The sequence below is a fragment of the Moschus berezovskii genome, chromosome 14, assembly GCF_049115385.1.
Source record: "Moschus berezovskii isolate FMDL1 chromosome 14, NW_MosBer_1.0, whole genome shotgun sequence".
In the NCBI taxonomy this organism is placed as follows: domain Eukaryota; kingdom Metazoa; phylum Chordata; class Mammalia; order Artiodactyla; family Moschidae; genus Moschus; species Moschus berezovskii.
This window is the reverse complement of record NC_142473.1, coordinates 84917067-84943647: the sequence shown is the minus strand read 5'-3', so window position 1 is coordinate 84943647 and position 26581 is coordinate 84917067. Positions and strand designations below refer to the sequence as shown.

General features: G+C 37.7%; 3 protein-coding genes across 3 annotated transcripts; all 3 read left to right on the top strand.

Annotated features, from left to right (window-relative positions):
* Positions 1 to 289: 289 nt before the first annotated feature.
* On the top strand, positions 290 to 1252 carry LOC148775770 (olfactory receptor 5J3-like). Its single transcript, XM_088843585.1, has one exon. It carries the CDS (start codon positions 314 to 316, stop codon positions 1250 to 1252), a length of 939 nt encoding a protein of 312 aa, XP_088699711.1. The 5' UTR covers positions 290 to 313.
* An 8844-nt stretch (positions 1253 to 10096) lies between these two features.
* LOC148775769 (olfactory receptor 5J3-like) lies at positions 10097 to 11035 on the top strand. Its single transcript, XM_088843584.1, has one exon. The coding sequence runs from the start codon at positions 10097 to 10099 to the stop codon at positions 11033 to 11035; it is 939 nt and encodes a 312-aa protein (XP_088699710.1).
* Positions 11036 to 23940: 12905 nt separating this feature from the next.
* LOC129537492 (olfactory receptor 8H1-like) lies at positions 23941 to 24888 on the top strand. The gene has a single exon (XM_055396883.2). The coding sequence runs from the start codon at positions 23941 to 23943 to the stop codon at positions 24886 to 24888; it is 948 nt and encodes a 315-aa protein (XP_055252858.2).
* Positions 24889 to 26581: the final 1693 nt, after the last annotated feature.

Sequence of the window (26581 nt, the reverse complement as noted above, 5' to 3'; positions counted from 1 at the left end):
ACACAGAAAATGAAATTCACTTAAGGTTTTTTCTTTACACAAAGAACAGCATTTTGAATGTATCCTGAAGCTAAGACTCTAACGTTTTCTTGCTTCAATTCTTGGAATTTTCGATGGGACAAGCAAATATACAGTGCTTGAAGAGACTAGATATTTCTAGTTAAATTTTTTTCTAATTTTATAGCTAAAACAACCAGAGCAGAGCAGTCAATAACTCAAGTCATATTACTAGTTAGAGATTCCCAGTAGTCTTGATAATGCTGCATGATCATTCTCAATTTATTTGTTAACAGTTACCAAGATAAACAAACACATGGCTGATGTAAATTTTACACTGGTGACCGAGTTTATCCTTTTGGGACTGACAGATTGTGCTGAACTGAAAGTGGCCCTCTTCCTGGTGTTCCTGCTCATCTATACCATTTCCTTGGTGGGCAATCTAGGAATGCTCCTTCTAATCCAAATAACTCCCAAACTCCAAACGCCCATGTACCATTTCCTCAGCTGCCTGTCATTCATTGATGCCTGCTATTCATCAGTCTTTGCACCCAGAATGCTGCTGAACTTCTTTGTTGAACGGGAGACAATCTCCTTCTCTGCATGCATCGTGCAGTACTTTTTATTCGTGTCTCTCCTTACCGCTGAGGGCTTCTTACTGGCAGCAATGGCTTATGACCGCTACGTGGCCATTGTGAACCCTTTGCTTTATACCGTGGCTATGACAAAAATAGTGTGTGTTGTTCTGGTCATTGGATCATGCGTAGGAGGCCTAATCAACTCGTTGACTCATACAATTGGCTTGCTGAAATTGTCTTTCTGTGGGCCAAATGTCATCAGGCACTTCTTCTGTGACCTTCCCCCGCTGTTGAAGCTGTCCTGTTCTGACACATCCATGAATGAACTGCTGCTTTTAATCTTCTCTGGCGTGATAGCCTTGATCACTTTCATGACTGTGATGATCTCCTACATCTTCATTGCTGCCGCTACCCTGAGGATCCGCTCAGCAGCAGGTAGACGCAAAGCCTTCTCCACCTGTGCTTCACATCTGACAGTCGTGACTCTATTTTATGGCTCTATAAGCTTTAGCTACATTCAACCAAGCTCCCAGTATTCCTTAGAACAAGAAAAGGCGGTATCTGTGTTTTATACCCTGGTTATTCCTATGTTAAACCCATTAATTTATAGCTTAAGAAACAAGGAAGTGAAGGATGCTGTGAAAAGGGCTAAAGAAATGAAACATATTCCTTGCTAATGTCATGCCATATGTACCAAATTGTTTGTCGACAAATGAGTGCTTTGGATAATGATATTTATATGCATTTATTAAAGTTATGAACTGTTTTGCAATGGAAGGAAAAGGCCTGGAAGAATAGCATGTCATAGTACATATGGCTGGTTACTGTGTAAACTAAGCTAACAAACCATACTAAGTTCCACTTTAGCTATCTCTGGCTAATTCTTAACATTTTCATTCCTATATTTCGGTAGAGATAAATATATGCATGCAGACACACAATTCAGTTCAGTTCGGTCGCTCAGTCTTATCCGACTCATTGAGACCCCATGAATCACAACACTCCAGGCCTTCCTGTCCATCACCAACTCCCAGAGTTCACTCAAACTCACCTCCACTGAGTCGGTGATGCCATCCAGCCATCTCATTCTCTGTCGTCCCCTTCTCCTCCTGCCCCCAATCCTTCCCAGCAGCAGAGTCTTTTCCAGTGAGTCAACTTGTCGCATGAGGTGGCCAAAGTATTGGAGTTTCAGCTTTAGCATCAGTCCTTCCAATGAACACCCAGGACTGATCTCTTTTAGGATGGACTGGTTGGATCTCCTTGCAGTCCAAGGGACTCTCAAGAGTCTTCTCCAGCACCACAATTCAAAAGCATCAATTCTTCGGCGATCAGCCTTTCTTCACAGTCCAACTCTCACATCCATACATGACCACGGGAAAAACCATAGCCTTGACTAGACGGACCTTTGTTGGCAAAGTAATGTCTCTGCTTTTTAATATACTATCTAGGTTGGTCATAACTTTCCTTCCAAGGAGTAAGGGTCTTTTAATTTCATGGCTGCAATCAGTATCCACAGTGATTTTGGAGCCCCCAAAAATAAAGTCTGACACTGTTTCCACTGTTTCCCCATCTATTTCCCATGAAGTGATGGGACCAGATGCTATGATCTTTGTTTTCTGAATGTTGAGCTTCAAGCCAACCTTTTCACTCTCCTCTTTCACTTTCATCAAGAGGCTTTTGAGTTTCTCTTCACACACAGACACACAGACACATCCTCAAATAGGGAGACACAAACATAAAATTCATAAATAATGAAGTATCTCTTAACTCATTTTCTCTATTGAACACAGACAAAAAGCAAAATAATTTTAAAGCAAAAGGCATTGGTATTTGAACTATCCAAAAAAACTGACAGATACATGTTCCTGGAATTAGCCTGAAATACTTATAGTCAGATATTCTGCAAAATGAATACAACACAAAAAAATAGTCAGAAAGAGGACTTGGTTCTTGATTTCTTTCCACTCACAGGGGTTAGTCTAGACCATTTCCTTTTTTCTCACCATGGTTTCCATCACTATTAAATCACACAAAACTGAAAAAGACAGAATGTCTCGGTTTCATTACCATTTCACACAGAAGGCCACTAATACTCACAGAAAATATATCCTGAAAAAGTTTACTTAATGTTTAGAAAGGGTGCTGTCAAGTTAATAAAGGGACCATTAATAATCAGACTTCTTCCCCTTTCCTCTAAGGATCTTCCAACATCTTCTTTAGACATTAAACAAAAAATTATCTGACAGTAGTTTAGATAGGAGAAAACACTCTGTGAATTCTAGGGAGAGAAAATATGTGAAGCCAGTTGCTTTCCTTTTGATTCAAATTATATGTGCAGTTTTTGATCATGGCCATTCTGACTGGTTTGAAGTGACACTTCATCATAGTTTTGGTTTGCTTCTTCGGAGAAATGTCTGTTTAGGTCTTCCACCCATATTTTGATTGCATTGTTTGTTTTTTTCATACTGAGCTATATGAATGATTTTTACATTTTAGAAATTAATTCTTTGTCAGTTGCTTCATTTGCAAATGTTTTCTCCCATTTTGAGGGAGGCTTCTGGGTTGCTGGTAATGCTGCATTTCTTGTTCTGAGTGGTAGTTACATGACCATGTTCATTCTATTAAAATCTATTCACTGTCAATGTATGGACTTCTCTATGTGTATGTGTATGTTAATTCTTGGTGAAGGAAATGGCAACCCACTCCAGCATTCTTGGCTGGAGAATCCCCACGGACAGAGGAGTCTGGCGGGCTACAGTCCATGAAGTCACAGAGTCAGACACGACTGAGCAAGTGAGGACAGCACACTCTAAATCTCAGTTAAAAACTTTACAAAATAAAAAAAAAAATATTTTATGTACAGATGCATAATGATAAAATCAGGCCTGTAAATACTGATTGTCCCATAGGGATCTCCTTTCCCTAAATTGCTATAAATTGGAGTATCTGGAAAACAGAAACAGTTTTCTAAAGAATACTTTCATTTATAAATAATACTTATATTATTTAATTTTCTAAATACTGAAATAACTAGTGGCAAGTTGGCTAAACAGCACAATGAGAAAGCTGAAGGCTCAGTAAATGTTGTCGTGTTTTTAAATTTATTTTTTTTCTCAGTTTCAGCTAAAATAATATGTACATGGTTCCACTACCTGAAAAGGTAGCAAGTTGAAATGCTTATTATATTAGCCATTCATGCAAAGAAATTCATGTGAAAGTTTACTTTTTACAATGAAATAATACCACCGCTTCTATCAAAAAGGGCATATGACATTTGTACAGACCATCACAAATTTCCAATTCATTTAATATATTACTTGATCTTGACTCCTATATGGCTGCCTTTTTCTTTCTTTCATTTTTTTTTTTTTTTTGGTATGAGACGTCATGTATGCATTTGTATGAAAGTAATTTTCAGAATAAAATTAAATAATGGTAATATTTAAGCCTAATTTTATATAATTCTTCACAATTTCTCAAGAACATTCAATATCTTGTATCCTAGAGTATGGAACACAAGGAATGGTATACAGATAAGATTATTAAACTCAGAAAAATCAACTTTTATAATCTTTTTTAAAAAAATTCTGTAATAGTATGTTCTGTGTGCTGTACTAATTTGCTTCAGTTGTGTCTGACTCTTTGTGACGCGATGGACGATAGCCCACCAGGCTCCTCTGTCCATGGATTCTCCAGGCAAGAATCCTGGAGTGGGTTGCCATGCTCTCCTCCAGGGGATCTTCCCCACTCAGGGAATTAACCCTTGTCTCTTGCAGCTTTTGCATTGGCAGGAGGGTTCTTCACTACTAATGCTTCCTGGGAAGCCCCTGATACAGTAGCGTCTCTGTGAAAGAAGGGGTCCAGACTCCCAGGTCTTGGATAAAAAAACACAGTTATACTAAGTGTGAATGTGTAATTGCTGCTGTTTTGTCTCTAAGTCATGTCCGACTCTTTGCAACCCCTTGACTGTAGCACTCCAGGTCCCCGTGCTCATGGGATTCTCCAGTCAAGAATACGGGAGTGGGTTGCCATTGCCTCCTCCAGATGATGTTCCTGACATGTTTTTTCTGTTTCTCTTGCATCTCCTGTACTGGCAGGTGATTCTTTACCACCTGGGAAGCCCAAGAGCTCCTATCAGTTCAGTTCAGTCGCTCAGTCATGTCCAACTTTTTGCGAAACCATCACCTGAAGCATGCCAGGCCTCCCTGTCCATCACCAACTCCCAGAGTTTACTCAAACCCATGTCCCTAGAGTAGGTGATGTCATCCAATGATCTCATCCTCTGTCATCCCCTTCTCCTCCCGCCTTCAATCTTTCCCACATCAGGGTCTTTTCAATTGAGTCAGCTCTTTGCCTCAGGTGGCCAAAGTATTGGAGCTTCAGTTTCAACGTCAGTCTTTCCAATGAATATTCAGGATTGATTTCCTTTAGGATGGAATGGCTGGATCTCCTTGCAGTCCAAGGGACTCTCAAGAGACTTTTCCAACAACAGTTCAAAAGGATCAATTCTTCAGTGCTCAGTTTTCTCTATAGTCCAATTCTCACATCCATACATGACTACTGCAAAAATCATAGCCTTGACTAGATGGACCTTTGTTGGCAAAGTAATGTCTCTGCTTTTTAATACTCTGTCTAGGTTGGTCATAACTTTTCTTCCAAGGAATAAGAGTATTTTAATTTCATGGCTGCAGTCACCATCTGCAGTGAGCTCACCCTTGCCATCTCCTGTTTGGCCACTTCCAATTTGCCTTGATTCATCAACCTAACATTCCAGGTTCCTATGCCATATTGTTCTTTACAGCATCAGACCATACTTTCATCACCAGTCACATCCAAACCTGGGTGTTGTTTTTGCTTTGGCTCCACCTCTTCATTCTTTCTGGAGTTATTTCTCCATTGATCTCCAGTAGTATATTGGGCACCTGCTGACCTGGGGAGTTTTCATATTTCAGTGTCCTATCTTTTTACCTTTTCATACTGTTCATAGTGTTCTCAAGGCAAGAATATTGAAGTGGTTTGCCGTGCCCTTCTTCAGTGAAGAGCTACTATATTATACTATAAAAAGAAACTGGCTGCTTACGTGAGGAAAAGAAATCTGTCTTAGAATTCTCAGACAAATTGAGAGTCTTCTGCAGATTTGTAGTTCATATTATTAGATTGAAAAATTAGGAATATAACAAAAATTAGAAACAAACTAAATATATATATATTAGTATATATCCTGAAAGTAAATAAACTGAGTTAAGCACATTCCAAATGTCTTTAAATGACAAATACAGTCAATGGGAAATCAGTGAGGACTTCACCAATGAAATATCTGTTAGTACTCTATCAATTGTCACATAAAATATCAGGAAAAACACTGAGAATGAGCACTTGTAGCTCTAAACTCTGCACTTCATACGTAAAACTGGTTACCTTTTAATATGAATATTGAGAGAAATCACAGCTCAGCTGATGTTTATATCACATAATTTCCTCTCAACACTCAGAACCTCTATCAAATATGTGCTAATTTTATTTTATATGTGTAAACTTAGAGTCTGCAATTTGGAAATGGTCCAAATCATTACAAAAATAAGTTTGTGACAGCATCTGGACTAGCCATGACAAACTGGCATTATGGTCATCTTTGATACTTATTAGGAGACTCTCAAGTCAATGCAATGAATTTATGTTTCAAAGATTTCAGGTTTGTTTGGGCTTCGCTAGTGTAAAGAAGCCACCTGCTGATGCAGGAGATGGAAGAGACATGGGTTCAGTTCCTGGGTCATGAAGATCCCCTGGAAGAGGGCACGGCAGCCCACTCTCATGTTCTTGCCTGGAGAATCCCACAAGCAGAGGAGGCTGGCGGGCTGCAATCAATAGGGTTGCAAAGAGCTGGACACAACGGAAGTGACTTGGCACGCACACAAGCTTAGTGCCATCTCGGCTCCTTTTCTGGTGGCTCAGAGGTCAAGAATCCACCTGCAATGCAGGAGACACATATTCACTGGGTCAGGAAGATCCCTCAGAAAAGGAAACGACAATCCACTCCAGTATTCTTGCCTAGGAAATCCCATGGAGGGCTACAGTCCATGGGGCCACAAAGAGTCAAACATGGCTAGCAACTGAACAACAGCTACCACAACAGAAGCACGTGGTCACCAAAAAATGCAACTTAGCATTCTTTACAACACACACACACACACACACACACACACATGCAAATCATAATTACAAACACCATGGAGTTCATTTTTAATAATTTGGTTTTCCCTTATTGTTGGTGTTTAGTTATTAAGTTGTGTCCAACTCTTTTGTGACCCCCTGGACTGTCTGTGGGGTTTCCCAGGCAAGAGTACTGCAGTGGGCTGCCATTTCCTTCCCCAGAAGATCTTCCTGACCCAGGGATCAGACCCACGTCTCCTATATTGCAGGCAGACTTTTTTCCACTGAGCCACCAGGGAAGCACTTTCCCATGAAGAGCCTCATATTAGTTAGACAAGAACTTATACAACAATTTCCCCTAAGACTGAGAAAAAGCCAAATCTGTGAACTGCTCCAATTCGGAAAGATAGTGGGGGACCTTACTTTCCCCACGCCTCTTGTTAGTCGTTTTGATGAAACTCAGTATTCACAGAATCCCTGGTGATCACATCCTCCAAAGGCCCAGAGCCAAATATAAACACAGGTCAGGAAACTAAGAGAAAGGAACAGACTTCCTTTTGGCACCAGGTAGGTGTTGCATTAATGTGTCCTCGCAAAGGAATTATGAACGCCTTTTCCACTTCTCAAAAGCAGCAACTCTCAGTACACGCTGTGAATGGAAGGGGAAGAAAAATCACCTGCCTCAAAGCTACTCTAATCACTGGAAATAGAACTGTCTCACAATACATGTCAACTAACTCTCTTGAAATAATCAGTGATCTTAGTCCATATTTCCTCAAGTAGCTATGTTTAAAATCTCACATAATTCCATAAATTAAAAGAAATAATTTATTTAAAGAAATTCTTTAAGAACTAAAACCAATTATTGCAAACTATGAATTCTGTTAAATCTGAGGGAAAGAACAGTCATTTATTTGGTCCTGCTATCAGAGCTAATCTTGAGACTCAAAGATTAATTTATTTTATATACCTGAATTTACAGCAAAGGAAAAGTACGTTATTAGGCAGTGTAGAGGAAAATTAAGTGATCCTTGGTGACTCGGATAGTAAAGAATTTGCCTGTAATGTCAGAGACTTGTGTTTGATCTGTGGGTCAGAAAGATTCCCTGCAGAAGGCGATTCCACTCCAGTGTTGTTGTCTGGAGAATTTCATGGACAGAAAATCCTGGCGGGCTATAGTCTATGGGGCTGCAAAGAGTCAGACATGACTGAGAGATTGACACTCAAGCAAAAAAGAAATATGAAATCAATGAAATAAGAAACTCATCATTAAAGAAACACATTGATTTTTTAAGAAACAAAGTTAGTCAAGGCAAAGCTAACAAAACCAAACCTGCAACAGCAAAGTTCCAAAAAATGACTTTAGCCAAAAGCTGTTTGTCCTGTATGTCAACAGACAGTCTTATCTCTATTTTCCCTATTAGTTTTACTTTGGATATAAAGCAGACTTTTAGAGAGTGCCTGTGGTATACAACATAGCTTTCACATGCTTTCTTATTTAATTCTCATGACTATGTCTTGAGGAAGGGTTATAAATGAAGCTAAGAGATACGAAACCACAGCTTAATGTGGTAAAAAGTGTCTAGTCATTCTTTTTACATCTTGTGCTTTGGTAACATGGACATAATCAAAGGTATTTTGTAGCATGGTTTGCAGTATTCGAATTGTTATTAATAACTTACATAACACAAACGTTATTAAATAGCTTACTTTACACCACATTGATAATAAGGCATAGAGATCCAAACTCTATTCTTCATTCAATACCAGGAAGTATTATTTCCAAAGCACGGATTTTGGAACATCATATTCATTAATTTTTAGTGAAAATATATTCAACTGTTAACTGGATGTGAAACATGTTCTATATTATTTATTTGTTGGCATTCACAAAGCAGAGCCATATACTATGCACTCCTAAAAGTTCTGCAGTAAAGAAAACCTTCCTTAAGTATTTCCCCAATATATTAAATATCAAAACCTTGCTTTTTAAAATTTATTTATTTTTAATTGAAGGATAATTGCTTTACAAGAATCTTGACTTTTATGTACTTTGAGTTATATGATAAAAGCCTAAAAGAAAATAATGATCTAACTATTCCTGAATAATTATAACAGTAAAAATTCACTCCAGTGTTCTAGCCTGGAGAATCCCAGGGATGGCAGAGCCTGGTGGGCTGCCATCTATGGGGTCGCACAGAGTCAGACACGACTGAAGCAACTTAGCAGCAGTAGCAAAAATTCAGATATGGGATGAAATATGCCAAAAGCATATGCATTATACTTGAAATTAGATTTGAGACTTTTTGACTGCCAAGATTAAAAATATTGAAAATTTTCTATCTTAATTTAAAAAATCTAACATGGACTAATTCAAGCTATTGGATAATAAAATGGGAAATCAGAGGATGAAATAATTAATATCTATTAGAGGAGCAAAGAATGACTTCCTGCAGTGAGTGAGTTTTAACAAGTAAGGTATGTTAGGATAGACAATTTTTAAATTTGTTTCTTTCTATATTCTAGATGCCCATAATTGCCATTTTCCATTTGTTTGGATAATCATTAAATTTATTAGATGATATTCTATACATGCATATGTATATGCATATATATGTTCTATTCATTTGTTGTTTTTATTGCTTAACATATGTTTTTTGTCTAGGTGAAAAGGTTGTTACAGAGAATAATTTTGCTAGATATCTCAAGAATTTACCTGCTAAATACTGATTTTTTTTTGCTCTTTATTAACAGATGTACTTTCTAAAAATATGAGCTTCTTGTCTATGTCTGGAATTTGGACAATACTGTTATCCAGGATCTATCTCCTGAATTTTCTTTGTTAAAGACACCTCTTAGGGCTCTTCACGAGGACTTTAATTTCTCTAGAGGTTCTTTTATGGTGCATAATGCCAGGTTACATGCACTGGTGACACTTTGTACCAAATAAAGTTTTATATCCGGTAAACTTTTCATCCTTGAAAGAATTGGATTATTATAGATTATTATTATTATTATTGAGGTTTCCCTGGTTGCTCAGACGGTAAATAATCTGCCTACAGTGAAGGAGACCCTGGTTCCATCCTTGGGTCAGGAGGATCCTCTGGAGAAAGCAATGTTAACACAGTCCAGTATTCCTGCTCGCAGAACTCCATGAACAGAGGTGCCTGGCAGGTTTACAGTTCACGGGTCCGCAAAGAGCTGAACCAGACTGAGTGCCTAACACTTCACTTTCACTTGCAGGTTATTAACTAAAACCATGCAGTTTTCTAAAGCTACTGGCAAATGGAATTCGTATATTCAAGTTGTTCCTTTGCTTCTTTTCTTTCTTCTCTTACCCTCTGCAGACCAGTCTTAGAGGAGTCACGTAAATGGCTGACAGCAATGTCAGTGGGATAACCGAATTCATCCTCCTGGGGCTGACTGCTAACCCTGAACTGAATACAGCCCTGTTTGTGCTGTTCCTCTTGATCTGTCTCATTACTGTCCTGGGCAATGTCTGGACTGTCACCATCACCCTGGTTGGTGATCAGCTCCACTCTCCCAGGTACTTTTTCCTTAGCCAGTTGGCTTTCTTGGATTTCTGCTCTTCCTCAGTCTTTATTCCTAAGTTGTTGGTGAACTACATAGCAGGACAGAAAGTTATCTCCTACAGCGGCTGCCTCCTTCAATACTCCTTTGTCAGCTTGTTCCTGACCACGGAATGCTTCCTCTTGGCCGCCATGGCGTATGATCGGTACCTTGCCATCTGCCGTCCTCTTCACTATAAAGGTCTCATGACACCCGCCTTCTGCATCCACCTGGTCGCTGCCTCCTATCTACTGGGTTGTGCCAACTCACTCACCCACCTGTCTGGTTTGCTCAGTCTGTCTTTCTGTGGGCACAATGTCATTAACCACTATTTCTGTGATATCCCACTGCTTTTCCAACTCGCCTGTTCTGACACCCATTACCATGAGGCTTTATTTACTGTCCTCTCTGGAGCCACGTCAGTGGCTACCTTTCTGATGGTGGTTAGTTCCTATCTGGGAATCCTTCTCACCGTCCTGAAGACACAGTCTTTGAGAGGCAGATACAAAGCCTTCTCCACATGTGCCTCCCACCTAACGGTAGTGAGTCTCTTCTATGGAACAGTGATTTTTACTTATTTGGGGACCAGCTATAGCTACCTGGATGAGAAAACCAAAATCTTGTCTGTATTCTATACCCTTTTGCTGCCAGTACTAAATCTTCTGATATACAGCATAAGGAACACAGAAGCCAAAGAAGCAATGAGAAGAATTATCATGAGAAAAATATTTGCTCAGTGACTATAATTTTCAAGTGAGACTTTTAAGAATATTAGTTGACGCTACATATGGGTACGTTATTAAATATGTGTGAGAATTTTGGAGAAAAGAAGGATGACATTTTAAGTTAGCATATGCACAAAGGTACTTCTCATTGGCGTTTGGAAACAGATGCCCATACGTTATATTACGTTTTATGTGTGTGCATATACGTGCATACATATGCAATACTTTCTGTCACAGAGGAAGAAACCTTTTCTTCTACTTTCTGAGGGTCATTAATTAAAGGACTGTGGATTAAATTGACAGAAGGTCGATTAACGGGGGAACAGATGAAGTTTATTCATATGTATATAAAAGTGCACACAAAATTTACTTGTTCAATAATTTGACAATAGAGGAAAGGGAGAGGGAAAAATGGCTTCTGTGAGGAAAACAAATGGGCTTCTAAGGGAAGAGATGGAGATGAGAAGTTCTGGGGCATCGTTTGCTTATGGTAGAGGCAGGCGGCCTTCTGTGTCTCTTCCTGGCAGACAAAGCAGCCCCAAAGAGAGGGGGGTTATGGCAGCCTCACGCTCAGAAGTTCTGCCTTCAGTCAGATAAAGGAAGCTCTGAGCAGTCTCTCTACATTGAATCTGAAGTGTCTCCAGTACACAATAATTTTATACCACTGTACACTTTGAATTCCTTCAATTCCCAAATTATTATTTTGAGTCTCTTCTAACTTCTTATGTAAGAAACTGACACCATCTTCTACAGATGTTTAGTTATAAAATATGATTCTCAGTTTTGATTGAATAATAATGAACCAGTAGATGATAATCACACAAACACCCACAAATACATGCTTCTATACAAAGCACCTCCCCCAAGAAATCAGTTACAAAGAGTGGTCTCAATTTTCCTTCTTTTTTAAACTCTTGAAGAACTAATCCATTTTATAGTTGAGGAAACAAAGGATCAATGGAGTTAAAAGCTTGACCAAGATAAAAAAACATAAAGATTTCAGAGGGAGAATTCAAGCACACACATGTTCATATATTAGTATATAGTCCTCCTACCATTTTACATAAACAAATATAATTTCCTATATGTATTTTATAATTCCATATCAACCTACAGAAGAAACTAACACAACATCATACATCAATTATACTCCAATAAAATTTTTTAAAATGAATAAAAATAACGAAAAATCATGATTAGTGTGAAAGTCAAACAGTAGAGGAAACAGTTCAATAAATGTGGATGTATGGTTGTAATAGGTTATTATGAAGCACTTATATGAAGGACATGAGATAGATATTTATTGAATGTGTACTTAGTTAGTCAGTCGTGTCTGACTCTTTGTGACCCAATGGACTGGAGACCGCCATACTCCCCTGTCCTTGGGGATTCTTTTGGCAAGAATACTGGAGTGGGTTGCCATGCCCTCCTCCAGGGGATCTTCCCAAACCAGGGATGAAAATCAAATCACCCACATTGCAGGCAGATTCTTTATCATCTGAACCACCAGGGAGCTGATTGAATGTATCATTAGTCACTCAGGTATTGATTGAATACCTGGTAAAATCTCAATATCATGAAGTATATTTTATATATTTAATTTAATTTTCACAAACATGTAAGGTGGGTACCACTATTGTCACTTTTCAGACAAGGACACTGTGAATCAAAGTGATAAAAAGTGCTTACACGGCCGTAGAGCTAGCAAATGTTTTTTCTGAACACAGACTCAGAATTATGTTTCCCAGTTCTAAACCTCTTCAACTAAAGCATAGAGTCTTCATTTATAAAATTATGATTAGAAAGACTTGAAACTTAGAAACATTAAAAATGTTAAAAACTTGTTATATATTCTTAAGGGAAAAATATAAATGCATACATGAAAATGAAATGCACGTGAAAATAAAATATCCTGGCTTCCAAACACCCTACTCTCATAAAAGATCACAGGCGTCCTTGCAAAAGTGATTGTTTCCCCAGGAACATATGAAATAAACCTGGGGCACCTTGCGCTGCCAGGGTGTAAGAAGTAAAAATAAAACAAAGAGAACGTGACAAGCATGTATGAACACCCATGCACAAAGGAGCAGCGACGTTCCCACTAACAAACCGGAGCAATGTGAACAACAAAACGAGTGATGACAGTGCTGGGTTACAACCTCAAAGGACAAAACACTCACTAAGTGTACATATGGTATAAATAAATATATAGACCAACTCTCCCTTAGAGGGTACTTTCAACTAGAGTACATGGAAAGAATATGGGAAATGGAAATTTACTATGAAAGCACCGCCATGATAATCAGCAGATGTAGCTTATTGATGGATTCTGAAAAGTATAAATGAAATAACCTTACATAATCTATGTTATTACATACATATGAATTTATATAAAAGCCATAGTAAATGATATTAATTTAAGTAAGAATGTTAATATTGTATATATATAATTACATATAAATATTGATTTATGTAAATTACAGAGTAAGGAATCATATTTTTACAGTAAAGAATTCAGGCACACACTACCTTAATTAAGTGACCAAGTTTAATATTACTAGAAATATTTATCAATGTGGTGCGTCCTCTGATAACGTGAACAAGGCCTTTGGGACTTTTTCCATAAAGAATAATTTCAAGTTAGTCATTGGCAACCCACTCCAGTGTTCTTGCCTGGAGAATCCCAGGGACTGGGGAGCCTGGTGGGCTTCCGTCTATGGGGTCACACAGAGTCGGACACGACTGAAGTGACTTAGCAGCAGCAGCAGCAGCAGCAGTCATGAGAAAAAAACAGCCTAACTTAAATTGAGAGACATTCTTCTAAATACTTGACCAATTTCTTTAAAAAGCATCAAGGTCATGAAGCAAAAGGAAAGAAAAGGAGGTGATCACTGATAACAGAAAACTAATGAGATAAAACATTAACTGTGTTGCCAAAAAAACGGCCTCTCTTTGCTAATATCGAAAAGAAATATACAGAGTTTTGGAGGAGCAGAAAGGAGTAGCTCTATTACTTTGCCAGTCAAAGGGGAACCACAGCAAAGTAATGCTTCCATGACTGCGCCCCCTTCCTCAGAAGCTGGAAGAAGTCTTATAGTTTTGTCTTGTTTTGTTTTTTTCCTTTGTGCTTGCAATGGATTTAAATCTACTTTTTTTTTCTTTCTCTTTTTCTTTGAGGTCTTCTAGTTTTGGGATGGAAAGTGGGACTGAAGATAAGGATGAGGGTTGATGTGGCCTTGCATTCTTCTCCTTCTCCTGGAGGCATTGAGATCTCTAGGGTGATTCCAGGCCCTCAGGTGATTCCAGGACAGGTTCTGATGTTTCCTGAGGTCATCATACGGTGACACTCTTTCTGGAATGAAGAATGCCCCCAGAGGAAAGGAATGTGAGAGAGTGTTGTCTTGGAGGGATGTAGTTCGAAGGTAAATGTTTTCAGAGTGCAACTAAGCAAGAAAGAGAGGAAGAGCAAACATCTGTAGGCTAAATGGGTGTAGCTGAAGAAGGGCTAACGTTGTGGGGCGCCTCCAGTAGTGTCTGCTAGAGCAAGCGCAGCAGGCCGTTCTGACTCGGGTCTTGGAACAGGAAGAAGAAATTAGTGTAAACACTGGTGAAATTAAGTAAACTCTTTAATTTATTTCTTCTTTATGCTAATAACTATGCTATAATCATGGAAGCTGTTAGCTTTCTTGAGCAAGGTAAGGTGCATCTGTAAGTCTGACAATATCTAATAAAAAGTTAAAAATAGAGCTGATTGACAGCCAGAACCCAAAGTGGGTTTATTTTCTTGCTATTATTGTTTAGTTGCTAAATCATATCTGACTCTTTGCAACCCAATGGCCTGCAGCTTGCCAAGCTCCTGTCATTCACTATTGCTCAAATTCATGTCTGTTGAATCGGTAATGCTATCTAACCATCTCATCCTCTGCTACCCACTTGTCCTGTTGCCCTCAGTCTTTTCCAGCATCAGGGTCTTTTCTAATGAGTCAGCTCCACATCAGGGGGCCAAAGTTTGGAGCTTCAGCATCAGTCCTTCCAATGAATATTCAGGGTTGATTTCCTTTAGGATGGACTGGTTGGATCTCCTTGCAGCCCAAGGGACTCTTAAGAGTCTTCTCCAACACCACAGTTCAAAAGCATCAATTCTTTAGCCCTCAGCCTTCTTTGTGGTCTAACTTTCACATGGTGTAACTCATGGTCTAACTCTTAGTCCCGATATGACTAATGGAAAAGCCACAGCTTTGATCTTTGTCAGCAAGTGATGTCTCTGCTTTCTAATACACTGTCTAGGTTTGTCACTGGAGAAGGCAATGGCACCCCACTCTAGTATTCTTGCCTGGAAAACCCCATGGATGGAGGAGCCTGGTAGGCTGCAGTCCATGGGGTCATGAAGAGTCGGACACGACTGAACGACTTCACTTTCACTTTTCACTTTCCTGCATTGGAGAAGGAAATGGCAGCCCACTCCAGTGTTCTTGCCTGGAGAATCCCAGGGACGGGTGAGCCTGGTGGGCTGCCGTCTATGGGGTCGCACAGAGTTGGACACGACTGAGGTGACTTAGCAGCAGCAGCAGCAGGTTTGTCACAGCTTGTCCTCCAAGGAGCAAGTATTTTTCAGTTTCATAGCTACAGTCACTGCCTGCAGTGAGTTTGGAGCCCAGGAAAATAAAATCTGTCAATGCTTCTACTTTTTCCCCTTCTATTTTCCATGAAGTGATGGGACTAAATGTCACGTTCTTCATTTTGTTTGTTTGTTTGTCTTAGTGCTGAGTTTCAAGTCAGTTTTTTCACTCTCTTATAAATGGGTTTATAAGAAATATGAACTGAACTGAGCAAGCATTTACATGGTAAAGAACCCTCCTGCTAAGGCAGGAGACATGAGCCATGGGTTCCATCCTGAGCTGGGAAGATCCCCTGGAGGAGGGCACAGGAACCCACTCCAGTACTCTTGCCTGGAGAATCCCCATGGACAGAGGAGCCTGATGCGCTGCAGTCCATGGGGTTGCAAAGGGTTGGACATGACTGAAGTGGCTTAGTATGCACACACACATTCACCCTATAGCATGGTCAAGCAAAGTCCCGAAACCAATTACACAATGGTAACCACAATAACTTTAACTCATCAAATGTCAGAATACTGAAGAACTGAGACAAATTTTGAATCTTGAAGGAGGCAACCAACTCTAAGGGATGCAAAAGTAGAGATGATTTTATTCTCATCTTTGTTTTCCCACATAAAGCACAGTATCTGTTATTTAATAGTTGCTCAATAAAAGTGTGTTGAAAGAAGAAAGATAATGGATGGAAATTTGATATTTACAGCACAAGTTTTTCAGAGTTTAACTTTTTCAAGACACATACTAGAGGGGGGAAAATGTAGTACAATTTCTTTCTTCCTAATATCTTAATTTGCTGTTCACCTGTAACTGATTTGGCCCATGTGTAATAGATTTTATTTCTCTTTTAAAATCTATAGTGAAACAAGTAGAATTAGAGATGTGTTTTTTTCTTCTTCCCCAGTGAAAAATCTGTCATGTTTCATCACTGTAATACTAAATCCCTTCTAAAGGTATGTAAAATAATAAAATATAATGATACCAATTGAAAAGTAACTTAATTAGACAAATCTGTGTGGTGCTTCTAAGCTAGTATTTGGAAAGAGTCCATGGACCTGAGACACTTTAAAAATTTCAGTTTTGTGGGTCAGTCAGAGATTTACTAATGTAGAATCTTTATAGAGTGTGTCCTACCAAGCTGCTTAGAAAATAAAGAAACAATAATAATATAATTAACTTTTTTCAAAGTACTGACCATTCCGCTGAGCATAAAACTCAGAGCACAAACTTTAATTTTACTTAAGATTTTGTGTTTATTTTTCTAGATGGCATATTTATTCTCAGCCAGTTAAAAATCATTGCATGCCTGCATTAAAAAAAAGCATGCATGATTTATTAATATAGGTGGTAACATGATTTCAATGTTAAATCAGTAGATAGGAAGACTCACTTCTCTTTGCTGGGAGAGTTACCTGGGAAGCTTAGAAAGGGGCAGTAGTTATCTGATATTTTCTAATACCATGAATCTCATACACATTTAATAATATTTTAGAAAAGCTGTTATATATTTTTTATATAATATGAATAATATAAAAAATATATAATATTTTAATAACAGAAAATCTAAAATGTATATAATAAAACAAATATAATATATATGTTTAATAATTTAAATGTATAATATAAAATAAATATAATTTTGAAAACTATTTTAAATTGCATTTTCAGTATGCCAATGGACATTTAAACAAATACACACAAGTAAGGACTATTTATTTCCAAACATTTTCACTGTAGATGTATCCCATGTAAATTAAAAATAAACCTTGGGGTACAATTAAAATACAAATCTCAAGAGATGAAAGGTGCTAATTGACCAGTTCCTTTATAATATATATGTGAGTTTAAAAAGAGATTTTGGTATAAAAAGACAGTTTAAGACTAGATTCCCGAAGATAATTCTTTGTCATGAGACTGCTTTATAAAAGCACTGAGAACAAAAATAATTCTGAATATAAATCTAAATTTGAACTAAAAAATAGATTTGAATTCTTGAGAAGTACATGCGAATAAACAATCGCTTTGCTAATTTGGCCCTTATTCCATCATCGGAATGTGATATACGTATTTTCCATAATTGTTATCAAAACCACCAGCATTCTCCCCATCAACTTCCTGATATCATTAAGGGTCCATTATGTTAGAAATAAAGCTCTGTGGTAACAAACACAACAGCAGTAAAATAGCAACAAGTCACCTTACTGGGAATTCACAGAGTTCGGAATTATAGGTGAGACAAATATAGTTGTATGCCAAAAATAATGATGAATTTTGCAAGTATTAAGCGAAGTTTTTTCTTCCTATTGTCTGATCATAAACCTGAAGAAAGGTGGAAGAGTCCTGAATGAAAAGAGAGCTTCCTTTTGACGACTGAACCCCAGGTAAGTCTGATTTTATCACCTTCTTTTAAATATTGTGTAATTATGTGTTTCTCTTATGGACACAGTTTTTCTTTTTATACACCTGCACCTTCAGGTATGCTTTAAGAGCCTATATAGTGTGTGTATGTATGTGTGTGTGTGTGTGTGTGTGTGTGTGTGTGTTAGTCACTCAGTTGTGTCCAAATTTTTGTGACCTCATGGACTCTAGCTCACCAGGGTCCTCTGTTCATGGGATTCTCCAGGCAAGAATGCTGGAGTGGGTTGCCATTCCCTTCTCCATTATATATATATAATATCTCACTTACTATATGTAAATATATGCATATGTTTATATATGACATTTTGTAAAATATACATTTTATATATTTATATACATATATATATATATTTGCAAAATTTAGCAAGCTTTATTAATGCCAGGAGAAATATCAATAACCTCAGATATGCAGATGACACCACCCTTATGGCAGAAAGTGAAGAGGAACTAAAAAGCCTATTGATGAAAGTGAAAGAGGAGAGTGAAAAGGTTGGCTTAAAGCTCAACATTCAGAAAACTAAGATCATGGCATCTGGTCCCATCATTTCATGGGAAATAGATGGAAACAGTGGAAACAGTGTCATACTTTATTTTTCTGGGCTCCAAAATCACTGCAGATGGTGATTGGAACAATGAAATTAAAAAACGTGCTTACTCCTTGGAAGGAAAGTTATGCGCAACCTAGACAGCATATTAAAAAGCAGAGACATTACTTTGCCAACAAAGGTCCATCTGGTCAAGGCTATGGTTTTTCCAGTGGTTATGTATGGATGTGAGAGTTGGACTGTGAAGAAAGCTGAGTGCCAAAGAATTGATGCTTTTGAACTGTGGTGTTGGAGAAGACTCTTGAGAGTCCCTTATACTGCAAGGAGATCCAACCAGTCCATTCTAAAGGAGATCAATCCTGGGTGTTCATTGGAAGGACTGATGCTGAAATGAAGGACTGATACCACTCCTGGTGGTATTCCAGGAGTCTGTCTTCTGGTACCAGCCAGTCTGGCGTCCCCAAGCTGTGTTCAGCCTGAGGTTACCATGCTCCACCTGGTGGGGCCTTAGTTCCTATAGAAGATCTTAGGGACACACACTGTTATGTGCCTCCCTTGTGGAGGAAGCGAGACACTGGCCCATTACTACACTACTGCTTCTTTCCATGTGTGCTCACTGACCGAAACAGTTATTGTTTCAATATGCCCTTCAGAACTCAGGAAAGGTCAAGGAGGATGAAAACCTTGTTTCTACCAACAAGAAACTTGGGACAAGAAAATACATTTGTACCTGGGAGGGCCCCACAGGATCCTGCTGGATGTCAATCCCACTTTTCTTTGATAATCCTCAACCTTGTAGGGAACAGTTGTTGGACAAGGAAGGGAACTGCATTTTGGATAGAGATGCTAATCATAAACTCAGCAGAGGAGCTCAGTTTTATGAGAACTTGGTTTCAATATGACAAAATAAATGGTCATTGTCAAATAAAATAAATATTCTGAAAGCATAATCCTAAAATTTAATAAAATGATTTTCAATATTGGGACATTACTGAGAAAGAAGAACTTCTGGTAATTTTGCAATCACTGTGGTTATTGAGGTTACTTTACACAGAAAATAATTGAGAGTTTCTTAGTTGATTTAATTCCCTACGTTGCCTGTAGTCAAATAGGTTTACACTAGTGTTTTAATTTCTAAAGATTCCTGTTTTATAAGCACTCACTTTTGATGAATAGAATTGCCCTGCATCAAATGTATAACACATAAAAAAGTAGCTTCTTTATCAATGCCAATAAATTATTACCTGACATTCTGGAGGTATGAGCAAACTTTCCTGTAAGGTTCACTTTTAAATCTACATAAACATTGATTTCATTATCATGAATCAGTAGAAAATTTATAATAATATTGTAATCTGATACTTATTCTACCCCTTTTTGGAGTCTTCTTCATCTTGGGTAAACAATCCTCAATGAAATATTTAATATTGATGAACATTTCTGGAGGGACAGAAATTACTTTTCTGACAAAGGTTCATATAGTCAAAGCTCTGGTTTTTCCAGTAATCATGTATGGGTCATAGAGTTGGACCATAAAGAAGGTTGAAAACCAAATAATTGATGCCTTTGAACTGTGGTGTTGGAGAAGACTCTTGAGAGTCCCTTGGATTGAGAGGAGATCAAACAAGTCCATCCTAAAGGAAATCAGTCCTGAATATTCATTGGAAGGACTGATGCTGAAGCTGAAGCTCCAATACTTTGGCCACCTGATGCGAAGAGCTGACTCATTGGAAAAGACCCTGATGATGAGAAAGATTGAGGGCAGGAGGAGAAGGGGACGACAGAGGATGAGATGGTTGGATGACATCACTGACTGAAGGGACATGAGTTTGAGCAAGCTCCAGATGATGGTGAAAGACAGGGAAGCCCAGCATGTTGTAGCCCTTGGGGTCACAAAGAACCAGACACAACTCAGCGGCTGATTTGAACTCTGGAGGAAAGTTGTTCAAGGGGTATCAGTCAATGCATGATGCATTTAATTATGGGATTTATGAAAGGCTAGTATAAAATTGGTCATATTATATTGTGAAAGTTTAGTTATAAAATGCAGATGGATTCTGACTATATAGTATGTTCAGTTCAATTCAGTTCAGTCTCTCAGTCATGACTTACTCTTTACGACCCCATGGACTGCAGCCCACCAGGCTCCATCCATGGAGCTTCCCAGGCAAGAATGTGGGTTGCCATTTCCTCTTCCAGTGGACCTTACCGACCCGGGGATTGAACCCAGATCTCCCACATTGCAGTCAGGTTCTTTATTATCTGAGCCACCAGGGAAGTCATGGGTCATAGTGGTCCATTATGAGATCAAGAAGGAATATCCTAAGGAGTTGCTTTGTTAATGCTAGAAGAATGTTGCTCTTTAAGGCTGAGCAGGTGTTTCTGTTGATGGTGGAGGTTTGGCCAGAGCATAATGCAGATGAGAGAGGAGGTGAAAGGCCAGAGGAAAATTTTTGTTTATAATTTTTCTTATCTCATCACAAAATATGAATTTTATTTCACACCTGTTCTAGCAGAATGAAGTTTGGGTGAGTATAATTGCTCTTCCAAAATTAATTAAAAGTACATTAAATGCACAATTTTTTCCCTTTTTTCCAAACAACAAATTATCTCCCGAAATTCTGAAGTATGACCAGAGTTTCTAGTAAGAGTCACTTTTAAATCTTTATGAATATTGGTTTAATTATCATGAATTAATGAAAGATTCCTAAGAGTATTTTAATCTAGTCTGTCCCTTTTTATAGTCTTTTTTTGTTGTCTCATCTTGGATGAATAATATTCAATAAAATTCTTAACATCTGAAGAAAACTTCACTAGAATAAAGTTGGTTATAGGGTGTCAGTCAACAAATAAAATGTGAAATTATTGGTTTTATGAGAGGCTAGAATAACATTGGTCATAGTACATTATGAAATTTAAATTATCAAATAAGGATGGATGGTGAATATCCAGTATGATAATAATTATGAAGTTCCATAGGTATGCAAACAAGCATTCTATTAAAATAAATCATCCTGTGAAATTTATCAAAATGTTACAAAAGTTTTGAAATTTTTCATATCATTCTTTCAATTTTGTTAAATTCTCAATTTGTTTCTAATGAAAATGCCTACTCCTGTAATAGTGTCACACAATTAAATATAAAAGACTCATTGTGAAAAATGTATCACTCTTTCCCTGAAAGTTTAAGTCATAGAGTAAGTAAATATTTCTCTAGAAACAGTTTCTCTACCACCAGGGAAAAATTTAGAGCATCACACAGGAAGACCAAACCATTAGGCCCTTCATTGTAGGTCTTGGAAAGGAAGACATCTAGTTCTCATGACCTAGCATACCTGCATTCGGAGAAGGCAATGGCACCCCACTCCAGTACTCTTGCCTGGAAAATCCCATGGACAGAGGAGCCTGGTGGGCTACAGTCCATGGGGTCACTAAGAGTCGGACACAATTGAGCGACTTCACTTTCCCTTTTCACTCTCATGCATTGGAGAAGGAAATTGCAACCCACTCCACTGTTCTTGCCTGGAGAATCCCAGGGACGGGGGAGCTTGGTGTGCTGCCGTCTATGGGGTCACACAGAGCCGGACACGACTGAAGCGACTTAGCAGCAGCAGCAGCAACATACCTGCATTAATCCTTGAAGACATGCCAAGTCCCTTTTGCCCTTGGAGATTGGTCCACTGGAATGAAATTGGTCCTTGGAAATTGGTCCACTGGGATGACCAAATGTTGCAATCATCAATCCCCAGTATGTAAAGTGCCCTGGAATTATTAGGATAAGAGGCAAGGCATACTCTGCTCTGCTTCTGATATTCATTTTAGACATAAATTCCTGGCAGATGTTACATTTGATCAGGAACTGAACAAACTTTCTAGGTTAATTAATTTTTACCACAGAATAAAACAAAATGACTGCACTAAAATTTAAAAAGAGTTTATCTCAAAGAAAAAAATATTACAGAAATTTTCAACTGAAATGGTCCTCATATTATGTTTGTGAGCAAATGTTGAAGTTGACATACTTCTAGACAGATAATAATGAAGAAAAGTGTTTTTTGATCAACCTTGCCTCCCAGCAAGTATTATTCTCAAAATTGGAAGGTTTTAGTTGAAATCAAATAAAGTAAGGATAATATCAGAAGAATATGCATGCAGATGTCATTTTAGATAGCTTTACCTTCAGTAGTCTCAGAACTGGTGGACCCAGAAATATAGAGTTGTTATGATCATGGTCTTTTAGCAATTTAGAAACGTAACTTTGGAAGAAGTTTGATTTTGAATGGTCAGGTTATGATAAGGTTGTATCTTTGGGAAATCAATACTAAGTATGTGGTCACTCTGCTAAAGACCAAAGATTGAAATTTATTTTTCATTAGTATTAAATAATATTGGGGGAAATAGCAGAGCATAGTATATTAAAATTATTCTACTATGATTGTTTATGATATATATAGCATTTTAATAAGCATATTTTAAATTAACTATGACAAGAATGTTATGGACATGCTCTTTGGAGTCAATCTATGTTGGTAGAAATACAGAGTCAACATTTAATAGTTCTAACTATGGATACATTACCCAAATTCTGTTCCCTTTTCTCATGTGAAAAATGTGGCTAATGATACTACAGTATAATAATCTAATGATGCTACAGTATAATAATCTAATGATGCTACAGTATAATAATCTAATGATGCTACAGTATAGTAATCTAATGATGCTACAGTATAGTAATCTAATGATGCTACAGTATAATAATCTAATGATGCTACAGTATAATAATCTAATGATGCTACAGTATAATAATCTAATGATGATGCTACAGTATAATAATCTAATGATGCTACAGTATAATAATCTAATGATGCTACAGTATAATAATCTAATGATGCTACAGTATAATAATCTAATGATGATGCTACAGTATAATAATCTAATGATGCTACAGTATAATAATCTAATGATGCTACAGTATAATAATCTAATGATGCTACAGTACTAATGATACTACAGTATAATAATCTAATGATGCTACAGTATAATAATCTTATGAGCATTAAATGCATTAATAAGAGGAAGCATTTAGAACTGTGTCAGGATTATACCCATTATTCAATATACCGCCTTGTGTTGTATCCAAATGTCAGTTTGCATCTATTTATAAATTTGGGGATCAAATTATTATTTTTCTCTTTGTACACAGTCCATACCTCATTATCACCAATTCTTAGAAACATTAAACAAATATGAATATGTCACGTCATATATAGCAACACAAACCTTTGTGAAGTAATTCCTGCTGAGTATCAACTTTGATCTCAACAGTTTGGAGCATTTGAACACTATGGGCAGAAGGAATATCACACAGGTGTCTGACTTCATCCTCATGGGACTGACAGACTCTGCAGAGATCCGGCTGGTCCTCTTCACCCTCTTCCTCCTGATGTACCTGATCACTGTGCTGGGGAATGTGGGGATGATCCTGATAATCCGCCTGGACCCCCAGCTTCACACACCCATGTACTTTTTCCTCAGTCACTTGTCATTTCTTGACCTCAGTTACTCAAGTGTCATCACCCCCAAAACCTCAGACAATTTACTGACTTCCAATAAGTATATTTCATACCTGAACTGCTTCACTCAGATGAATTGCTTTGTTTTCCTGGGTGCCACTGAATGTTTCCTTCTCTCCTCCATGGCCTATGATCGCTATGGAGCCATCTGCAACCCTCTGCATTACCCCGTCGTTATGTCCACCAGACGCTGCTGCTCTCTTGTCTTTGGATCTTATTTGATTGGCTTTACAGATTCCATTGTCAATGTGCTTTGCATGAGCAGATTGCATTTCTGTAACTCCAGTGTAATCTATCACTTTTTCTGTGATGCACCCCCAGTTTTAGCCCTGTCCTGCACTGACACACATGACATTGAAATCATCATATCCATTTTTGCTGGCTCCACCCTAGTGGTGTCTCTTATCACAATATCTGTGTCCTATGTGTCCATCCTGTCCACCATCCTGAAAATTAATTCCACTTCAGGGAAACGGAAAGCCTTCTCTACCTGTGCCTCCCATCTCCTGGCGGTCACCATCTTCTATGGCACTATGATTTTCACTTACCTAAAACCAAGTAAGTCCTACTCCTTGGGAAAGGATCAAGTGACTTCTGTTTTTTATACTATAGTCATCCCCATGCTGAACCCCCTCATATACAGTCTTAGAAACAAAGACGTGAAAAATGCTTTCAGTAGAGTCATTCAGAAAAGAAATGTTTCCACGCAATTAAAATAGCAGTGATGCTGAACTTTTAAGCTATTGTTTTTCCTTCTTCCCTCTGTGGCATCTCCTTCCTCTTTCTCAGAAATGGACTTTACTTGTCATTTATTTATTCATTTATTCTGTAGAATTATCTTTTGCTGGACCAAATATTTTCTTGGACATTTTTTAGAACATGCCTTTAGAAATCCACATTAAACACTGACATATATTAAATCAATGGTGCAAATGTATATGTTTTTAAGGGTAACTGATTAGCAAAATAAAAATTATATTTGCCACCTTTTAAAGTATATCATGCAGATTCATAGAATTTTATGATAGAAAAGAGCTTCATTTTGGGAACTATGATAACAGTTTTAGAAATTATTTCATTTATATTGTGGAAAAGCTGTATAGCGGAGTGCTCTTGCTTTTGAACCAAACATTCCAGACTTTTGATTCTAGATCTGCAACTCTTTCAGCTGTTTAACTCTTAAATAAAACATTTCCATACATTGACATGAATCTGTGGCAAAACCAATACAATAATGTAAACTAATTAGCCTCCAATTAAAATAAATAAATAAAAAAAGGCTTAGTCAGCGAGGAAGCAATAGTGTGTAGACAGATGGTGACATGTAACTATGAACTCCTCTTGTTCAACATGTTTAATGCTTTGTGCCACTTGGAAAATAAAGCTTAGCTTATTTAATAAAAAAATAAAACAAAACATTTCCTAAATCAAACATAATAAATTATGATTCCAGTCCCATAGAGTTTTTGTAAAGATTAATTCATATAACTGATGTAAGTGTTTAAGGTAGCACTATTAAAGGCAGACCATTATCATTAGAACACTCTGACTTCTTCAGTATTTTTAATGCACAGTGTCTTATTCTTACAGAATATTCTCTTGTTTGTAAAAAAATTACTTTTGGTTGATGTAAAAGACAAACACACAAAAGCTAAGAAAAAACTCAGCACCTCACAGGTTTGGATTTAAAATGGTACCTGTCAATTAACCTATGACTAATTCTTTGTGAGTGAACCCTAAGATGAATGTGTTTTTGATACATGGGAAAGATTGACTTTCATTTTGCAATTCTTTGGACATGAAGCGTTTGTAAATTCATCAAGTTAAAAATCTTCAGACAGTTATGTCTCTTTGGTGACTATATGGAAATATTAAAAAAATTCTTGCTTTCTATGATGTGTCAACAAGCATCAGTAGATTGGCTTTTTAATTGATAATCTGTGTAATTTAAAACATAATTGTGAAACGAATACCCAGTCCAAGTTCGATGCATGATACAGGATGCTTGGGGCTGGTGTACAGGGATGAACCAGAGGGATGATGGGATGGGGAGGGAGGTGGGAGGGGGGTTCAAGATGGGGAACATATGTATACCCGGGGCAGATTCATGTCAGTGTATAGCAAAACCAATACAATAATGTAAAGTAATTAGACTCCAATTAAAATAAATAAACTAAAAAACCATAATTTCTTTTCTCCTGATTTCTATAGATTTGTTATGGTCATTAAAAGATTAAATTAATTAAATTGAATCTTAACTCATTTGTTTTAAATTACTTAATAGAGATAAGCGGTTCAGTTCAGTTCAGTTCAGTCACTCAGTCGTGTCCGACTCTTTGCGACCCATGAATCACAGCACGCCAGGCCTCCCTGTCCATCACCAACTCCTGGAGATCACTCAAACTCATGTCC